At 40.0% G+C, this 9,329-nt stretch overlaps 1 protein-coding gene across 1 annotated transcript in view; it reads left to right on the top strand.

Moving 5' to 3' along the window:
- SLC16A3 (solute carrier family 16 (monocarboxylate transporter), member 3) overlaps nucleotides 1-8,074 on the top strand; it is a 13,267-nt gene extending 5,193 nt beyond the window's left edge. Inside the window, exons 2-5 of the mRNA XM_010568116.1 lie at nucleotides 2,553-2,796; nucleotides 3,275-3,418; nucleotides 3,810-4,577; nucleotides 5,933-8,074. Of these exons, the coding sequence (XP_010566418.1) occupies nucleotides 2,574-2,796; nucleotides 3,275-3,418; nucleotides 3,810-4,577; nucleotides 5,933-6,219 (1,422 nt within the window). The 5' untranslated portion in view covers nucleotides 2,553-2,573 and the 3' untranslated portion in view covers nucleotides 6,220-8,074. The remainder of the gene's footprint in view (nucleotides 1-2,552; nucleotides 2,797-3,274; nucleotides 3,419-3,809; nucleotides 4,578-5,932) is intronic.
- Nucleotides 8,075-9,329: the final 1,255 nt, after the last annotated feature.

Here is a 9,329-nt window from a genome sequence, read left to right on the forward strand (position 1 = left end):
CGCCGGCGGGCCCGGGCCCCCGGCGATCCGCCCGCCTCCTGCGGGCGGCGTTTGCATCGGGCTCGGTGCGCCGGCTGCCGAGCTAGCGGCCCGCGCCCCGCGGAGAGGCGCGGTGAAGCTGGGACGGGTCTTTTCTGGCAGGAGCAAGCGCGCTGCCGAGCAGCTGTTCGCGGTGATTCGTCTCAAAAGCCGCCTGCCCCTCGAGTTCGCCGTCGGGGCCCAGCGCTGTAGGTCTGCAGAGACCGCCCTTAGAGCATCTTTGCTATAGGCTCGGCGAAGGAGGCTGTCCCGGCCTGTGTGCAGGAAGAAGCACGGAGGTGAATGCCATGAGCCGCTTCTTGGGGCTGACTGTTCCCGTCCAGCACTGCGTAAGCAGTCTGGAGAAAATGCCGATTGCCATTATTCAACAAAACGTGCTCACGTATTATTGCTGACTTTGTGTTGCCACTAGATGGTTAATACAAAAGGATTATGCAACCCTTCCCCCAACAATTTTAAACAGTGGCTCCAAATGAAATGCTGTCTGACAACCTGAAAGTAGTGGGAGTGATGATTCCTCTTGCCGCCTGCACTCCTTCTGTTTTACATCTTATTCCTGTTCTTTATGTACTTGAGCTGAGATACTTGAGTCAGCATTTTCCCTGTTACACTTAACACTACGGAGCTACTGGTGTCATGAAGGATTACACTTTGTGCACCTACTCTGTGCTGTCTGGTTCTTGCTTTAAAAAAAAACACACCCTTTTTTGAAGAATGCTTTATACCTTTTATCATACAGAAGTTACTGGGAAAAACGGTTGTGAAGGGTAGACATCTGCAGAGATGCATCTTAAGACTTTCATTTAGCAACCCAAAGCCTGGTGCAGAAATTGCCCAGTCTAACAAGCTATGCATTTTTACAAACTCTTGCAGCAATCAGCAAATCAGCCATCTGTAGTAAGCAGGCACCTAGACGTCTAGATTTACTGAGGTATTCTGTTTCACTTCTTGTTTAACTATTTTAGGTTCTAGTTGTATGGACTTAAGAAGACAAATGGTTTTCTGTTTATATTTGATTTCCAGAAAACAAGAGGTTAAGCCAGCAGTATGAGGCTTACTGTCCTTCTTGTACAGCCCAGGGTAATAGAACAGCTATAGTCATGGCCAGGTTTATTTCTGCATCATATACATAAAGTTGTTTCTTCCAAGAAGTGGCAGTGGTGGTCTAAATGCCATAGTAAGTATGCTCATACAGGCCTATTAACAATCATGCATTTGGTGCTCAGTTGTCTAGACAAAGTCTGCATCAACTAGATTGTTGTGCAAGACATAGTCTGGTTCCGAAATGGATCTGTGAGAACTACATAATTCCCAATGCACAACAGTCACTATGCAGACCTATGCTTCTGAGAGCAGAAGCATTCCTTAGCGATGAACATCATCTCTGATGTGCAGCTGTGCTTGCACTCCTCTTTTAGGTACTATCATAAAGAAACATTGATCCAATAGGAGTAAATCAATTGCATTTTAAAGAAATGGTCAATTTTGGTACACGTAAGATTTAATGTGTAACTTGTTTGAAGCTCACTTTAACATTTTCAAAACTTATATAATACGCAGACCCTACAAAAACCTAACTGCTGTGATGCAATACCTCCCTGCACTCTTCACACATAGGGACACTTTATCTGCCTTTTCACAGTGTCCTCCCCCCCCCCCCCCCCCCGCATCTCTCTCTACCATGCTCATGAGAAAAGATTTTCTTTTTTAGATGCAAAGGCGCTTGTGGCTGCATATGGAAGATGTGACAGATAAGATTCATCAAATAAAATAAAATCACCCATAATGTAGTAACAACAATGGAAAGTATTTGCTTCAGGCAGACAGCGATACTGAGCATTGCTGCAGTTACTAACTCCCATCATCCACAAAAACTGCCCGTGCAGATTTTCATTGCAGTTTAGCTTAGGTACTTACTTGATGCATGAAAACAAATAGCTCGTCAGAAGCTCAGAGGGATCTGTCTATCTTTTCAAGATATTGGTGCATCAGGGCTGCATTGCTGTTCTCAATAGGGAACAAAAAGCCTGGGTGATTTGTCCACTGCTGTACAGAATGCTTCTGATGCACCAGGATTTTGCATCCAGGTCTCCTAAGTGAATAGTCCAGGAGCTTCACATAACAAGGTCTTGTAACAAAAAATCCCACAGCCTTTAATGCAGTAGTTATTACATATTTGAGAAAGTCAGATACACCCCTGAACTGCTGTAATGGCTGCAGTTTTTCTATGAAACAGTGATTTGGTTGAAACCCAGGTTTGACTGAGAGAGCTGTGAGGGGACGTTCATTTAAAACTCAAACTGTATGCATCTCATTTTTATGTATTTTTTGCAAACTTTGTTAAGGACTTAGCCTGAATAAGGAATAGTTAAAATTGCACTGCATCTTCAAGATTTGCATTTAAAATAGTCCCATATCTTATTTGTAACTTTAACTGTAGTGCAATTTCTGCCTATTTTGGTTAGATAATTGTCCCAATGTCTATTAGACTGTAATTGCTTTTTGTTTCTTAGGGAACACTCTTGACCTTCACCATGGGAGCTGTAGTAGCTGATGATGGTCCATCTGGTGTTAAAGCCCCTGATGGAGGCTGGGGCTGGGCTGTCCTTTTTGGCTGTTTTATCATCACAGGATTCTCCTATGCCTTTCCTAAGGCAGTTAGTGTCTTCTTTAAAGAACTTATCCGGGAATTTGGCATTGGATATAGTGACACTGCATGGATTTCCTCCATTCTGTTGGCCATGCTTTATGGAACAGGTAGGTAGTTCTCTGCTTTTGAAACAGTATTGCATCATACAATGATGCTTGTAAATCATACAGCCATTTACAGCATGAATCACGATTGCGTATCATTACTTGTGTGCAAGTAAGGCATTCCAAAGAAGAATTACTATTAATGACATAAATCCAAAAGTTACTGTAAAACTAAATCTCTGTAACTCAGTAGCTACTAAAGACGATTAAAAAAAAAAAAAATTGCATGGCACTCTGAAGATGAAAAAGACCAAGTATTTGACTATAGAGGAAAGAACACTCTTCCAGATTGGCCTGACAGTATGGACAAACTATAGAAATAATCACAGAATCATTTAGGTTGGAAAAGACCTTTAAGATCGTCAACTCCAACCGTAAACCCAACACTGCCAAGTCTACCAAAGATGAAATGCAAACTGACATAAAATCAATTGCAAAAATTGGTTTATCTTAGCAACTGTAACTTGCTCTTCTTGCCTAGGTCCACTCTGTAGTGTATGTGTCAATCGCTTTGGCTGTCGTCCTGTCATGCTGGTGGGTGGCCTTTTTGCCTCAATGGGGATGGTGATAGCCTCCTTCTGCACGAGCATCGTTCAGATCTATCTAACTGCAGGTGTGATTACTGGTAAGTAGTGTGCATGGTTGAAAATGAGTTAGCTAATGTCTTAGGTTTAGGCTGAAGTTTTGTGTGACAAGTATCTAAATCATCAGGATCATCCAAATGGGCTTTTATGAAGATGGCAGCTAAACGTGGAATTAAACTGTCATTTATTTTTTAATGAATGTTAATTTTTCTGATATGTCTAATAGCCGCTGCTGTAATCAGTGAAGCGTAACCATAGAGTACAAGAATATTATGGAAGTGGAATGCTTTTAAAGATGCTGTTTTAGAAGTCTTTTGTCCATTTGAAATAAAAGTATTTTAACTCATGAGTCAGAAAAACTCTTAATTAGATTTTTTTTTTTAATACTGATATTGTAGGCCAGTATTAATTTTTATGTACCCTCTGTTACAGGTTTGGGTCTGGCACTAAACTTTCAGCCTTCACTCATCATGTTAAACCGCTACTTTGACAAACGCCGGCCCTTAGCCAATGGACTATCCGCTGCTGGGAGTCCAGTGTTTCTTTGTGCTCTCTCACCGTTGGGGCAGATACTACAACATGAGTATGGTTGGAGAGGAGGATTCCTTATACTGGGTGGGATGCTGCTTAACTGCTGTGTATGTGGAGCATTAATGAGACCTTTGGAGCCACCCAAAAAGTCTGAAGCTACCAAAGAACCAGCTGAGAAGAAAGTGAAGAAAAAACTTCTGGATTTCAGTGTGTTTAAAGATGGTGGTTTTGTAATCTACACACTAGCAGCATCCATCATGGTGCTTGGCCTCTTTGTTCCCCCAGTTTTTGTTGTGAGTTATGCCAAAGATTTAGGGTATCAAGACACCAAAGCAGCTTTTCTTCTGACTATTCTGGGATTCATTGATATCTTTGCTCGGCCTATTTGTGGAATGGTAGCTGGTCTTAAATGGGTTAGACCACGCTGTGTCTACCTCTTCAGTTTTGCTATGATTTTCAATGGCTTTACAGATCTCATGGGTTCCATGTCTATTGATTATGGTGGCCTGGTGGTCTTTTGCATTTTCTTTGGCATTTCTTATGGAATGGTAGGTGCTCTTCAGTTTGAAGTTCTCATGGCTATTGTTGGTACTCAGAAGTTTTCCAGTGCTATCGGTTTAGTGCTCCTGGCAGAAGCTATGGCTGTTCTAATTGGTCCACCATCAGCGGGTAAGTATTCCATTTAGTTCAGAATTCAAATAATTTGCATTGCATCCCTTTACATAAATTGTATGATAAGGGAGCAGAGAAAAAGACAACATGAGTTACTCAAGAAGTACATATTGTGCTAGTGTTGCACATGCTTCAACAATTTGCTGCAGCTACAATCTGAAGACAGGGTGGGATGAAGCTTTTCCTTCTTGGATCTATTTCAGGATTGGCTGAATTGCCATCTGGAGATGCTGCGCTTTCTCCACTGAAAGCCTACACTGGACCTCTTATTAGTAGATGGCTAATATTGTATGAGATGCATTTTACACAGGCAGTGAATAACTTGTGAAGTTCAGACCTCTTTGGAGTTGGGATTCAGAATATGGATCCTGTAAATTTTCTCTGGAAGGTACTAGGATAGATTCTCTATACCCATGATAGATTTTGGAGGAGGAAAGAAAACGTCAGAAGAAGGAGGAAAAAAAAAAAAATCTTACAAAGAAGACTATAAAACTGGACTGTTTTAAGGAAGGTAGACTGCTTCTATTGCACATGTCTCACAACCCAAGAATAAGGGGACATTACAAAATATTCAGATGCATTAATTTGAATTCAAGATTGCAAATTAATTACTAATCAAAACCCATAAATTTTACAGACCCTGAACTGAAAAAAAATCCCACCCAACCCCCACCAGTTCACTGCCATAAAACGCTTACTGTTTATTATCAGACACTAAAAAGCATCAAGTATCTTTATTGTGACAGAACTCTTCATGGAAAAAAAACAGTACTATGCACTACTTCCTCTGATCTTCAGGTTTGGAGAGGCACTTCCTTCATATCCTCCCTCCTGTTCCTTCACCTCCACCAAGTCCTGTGAAAATTTAACTTGACTAAAGCATCAGAATCAGTCAGTTACTCCAGACTGACTATTACGTAAGATTTGCATTTTAAGCAGACAGTGCGCTGCCTGTATAGGAAAGGAAATAAGATAAGGAGTGAGAGGAAGCTGACGATACAGATCCCGGCCATGGGTGCACACATTTTGATCTGAAATACATGGCACTTGTCTCATCTCTTGCATATGAAGGCTAGGCTGGTTTTATTCCAGTTGAATTGCATGACTCTGCATGTGCAGGGGAGTATGTGTTTTGGGATGTGACGTAATGTCGGTGAATGTTAAACTGTGTTGAAATAATTGAGAAATTATAACATTTTATTATAAACTTGTTAAAATGCTATTTTAAAAAACTTGCTTAGATAGTCATGGTACGTCTAGACAGGAGTCATTTAAATGTTTAAAAAAAGCAGAAAAAACTTCATTGCAAGACAATCACTTTTGTTAATTACCTGGGATGTTGTCTTTTTCAGGAAAACTCTTGGATGCAACAGGGAGGTACATGTTTGTGTTTATTATTGCTGGAATTGAAGTTACCACCTCGGCACTCGTATTGGCCTTGGGAAATTTCTTCTGCATTAAGAAAAAATCAGAAGAACCACATACAAAAGAAGAAGCAGCAGAAAGAGAGGAATTAAACAAATCTGAAGACAAAACTCCTGAAGATGCCAAGGTGGACTCTATTGAAGTGGAGCAGTTTCTGAAAGATGAGCCTGAAAAAAATGGCGAAGTAGTAACTAACCCAGAAACGTGTGTGTGAGCATGACAAGAAACCGACAAAGCGTTTAGAAAAGGAAGATTTTCAACACTATTTATTTTAGAAATAGAATTAGTTTAGGGCTGGGCCATCTGCTTTATTAACTGGAGGCTGGTCGGCTCATCAGGTCTCTCTGGAAGCTGATTAGCTAGACAACCTTTTATTGGAAAATTAGCTTTATCAGTAGGAGGTGGAGCATTGTGGTTATACTTTTTATGTAAACTAAGAAGCTTTTATAAACACAAGTAGAGTCTTGCTATGCATCACCAGAAACTGCTCACTTGGAAGAGATATAGGAAGAATATATTTTAAGAAAAGTGGAATTATATGTTTTCAGACAATATTGGTGAAATTGCTGTGTTGTTGTGCAGCTAAATATAATTTCCCTTTCTGTGTTCTTTGTGAAGGGGAGAGTTTGAGATGGAAAAAAAATCTCAGGAACTTAAAGGTCTCCAATAGGTTTTTGAACTTCTTACTTTTTTAGATTTTTAGATTACTTGGCTCAGCCGTAATTTAATTTTGATAATATCTGTTACTTTGATTTATGTAAACGTATTTCTGAGTTTTGTCTAAACCTGTAATCTTTGTAATTATCATCTGGAAATACTGTACGTGGAAAGGCACATTACAGTTCCTGTCTTCAACAGATCACATAAGTGGTATTCGAAGGTAGTACTAAAAGAAAAGAAAATGAGCAGAATCAATCCTGACAGACTGTAAGCAAACAAAGTTTGCCTATGTTTACATACAGGGTTTTCAGTATAGTTTCCCTGCAGCATTGAAAAATATTACAAGTAACATGGAGAAGACAGATATTAGGTTTAGTAGAATCTTCTGAAAGTGTGCATTTTGTATATAAAAGAAACAGTGTAAGTTTCCAGATGACCTACAAATTAGAGTGGGTAGACTTAGGGAAGGGCTGGACTATTTTGAAATGAGTTAGCCATCTTTAAAATGCAATGTTAGCAACATAGGAAGGTCTTAACATGTTGTGGGTTGGTTTTCTTTGTTCTGTTTTGTTTTGTTTTGTTTTTTATTTACCCCACTTCCCTATGCTGTTGCTTAATCTACGGGAGTTCAAGGTACCATTCTTGCTGGTTGAGGAAACACGATAGAACTGTTGATCATATTTACGACAGCAATGGCAAAGGACCAATCAAGAATGGGGTCAGCTCTGCTACTCATTGCACAAACAGAACGGGGGTCTCTGGCCAGTCTTTAGATCTTCTCTGACATCACTATGGGGGAAGGAGATGAAACGGAACAGATCAGACAAGGCAGTGACAGCACATTTGAAGAAACGTGGAAAGGGAAAAGATTCATTGTGAGGACACTGAATAGAAAATGAAGGTAAAAGGAAGGCATTCTAAACTTTTTTTTTTCCCACCCAAACACATTCAAGAAGTGTAATCTTTTATACAAAATCATGCTACCACAAGCCATCTTTCAGATATGTTTAAAAAAAACTCTCTAGGCTTTTTGACTGCAGTAACAATCTTCAAAACAGACTAATTGTAACACATTCAGTTTTCTTGTTGGTAGCAAAGGAATATTGGCTTTCAGGTGCCAAAATTGTTCCGCTTAATAACTGAAAACTAAAAGACCCTAATCCCTTAAAACCCTGTATCCCTTTTAAAAATAACACCGTTAGTTGTTTCCTACTCTACCATTTTAACAGAAACATACAGTAAATCCAACAAAGTGCCAAAACCATGAACCCTTCCCTAATGGAACTATCTCAGATACCAGTTTCCATTCTGGTAGTTTCTTCAAAATGGTTTTGCATTGTCAGGACAACCTTGCACAGAAACTGAAAAGTTAGGATCATGATGATTTTTTTGAGCGATTTTAAAAAGAAATGGATGCTGCACTGAATAAACTGTTTATTTTTATATTGCATATAGTGCATTACTTTAAAACTTTTTCATTAATTTAGTGGCAGGAATTGCACTGGCATGTCCTAGTTATAAGAACTTAGTCACCGAACTTAGCTCCAGTTTGCTAAAGGCTAAATCAGTACTTGGAACACAACACTGCTAGCTCCAGAAGGCCACCATATGAAAGAGCAAGAGGAAAATGGAATCCACAGATCAGCTTACGATATCCCTGGAGGCTGCTTCAGATGATATGTGAAGGCCTGATAATAGCTTTCAGATTGGAGTTCCCTGTTCTGTTTCAAAAAGCAAAAACTAGAATCCTTCCCAAAGGTGAATTCAGATTCTCAAATAGCCATTTTTGTCTTACTGTGGCTTTTGATCACCAGATTTCTTTGCTAGATAATGCTATACTGTTATCACAGAACTAACTATTCCTTTGACCTCAGGTTTTGGCACAATTTTAAGTTTCTGTACATTCTGTGAATTGTCTAGACTGTAACATCTCAAAAATTTGGGCTTATCATACTGATTTTCCAGACTATTTTCCAACCATAATACCTTTATGCTTAAGCTGGAAACAAGAAGTGTTATGTTACATTTTTATGTGATTGGGGCAGAAGAGGAAGTTATTAAGACAAGGGAAACACATTTCAACAAGACACCATAAATAATTCCTAAAGTAGTGTTCATGGAAAGCGCCGCGTTGGTGTATACAAGTTCTTTTCCTCAGCTCAAAGATGTACTACTCTGGGACTGCTAGTGCTCTTGTGCTATTTTCAGCACAGACCTACCACTGGATTGCAGTACTTGTGAGAGCAGGAGATGGTTACTGCATGAGAGAGGTCAAATCACAGAACTCTTATTGACTGTGAGAAATAAGGGTTGGAATTCAATTTGCTAGAGCAGTCTCACACAGGCTATAAAATCTTTTACCCTTTTGATTATTTACGAGAAGCATCAATGCAGAGATGAGAAACTCCTAACGCAGATCTCTGAGCAACATCAAAACTGGCAGGCTTGAGACTATTTCTGAGTTCTGGAGCCAATTAAGCTCCCTGCTTCCATTCTGTCCCATTCAGGGCTGACATCCAGGTGTGTGCTAGCCCTCCAGTCTTCTTTCTCTTCAGCTGCCTTTATTTCCTTGGAAAGAGATTGATTATACTAACGAGAAGGAAACCTCCATGCATGCCAGATCCCTAGCCTTGACAACTGCGAGCCAGTGTGCTGGGCTGTGCT

Source organism: Haliaeetus leucocephalus, unplaced genomic scaffold (assembly GCF_000737465.1).
Source record: "Haliaeetus leucocephalus isolate CR32 unplaced genomic scaffold, Haliaeetus_leucocephalus-4.0 Scaffold238, whole genome shotgun sequence".
Classification (NCBI taxonomy): domain Eukaryota; kingdom Metazoa; phylum Chordata; class Aves; order Accipitriformes; family Accipitridae; genus Haliaeetus; species Haliaeetus leucocephalus.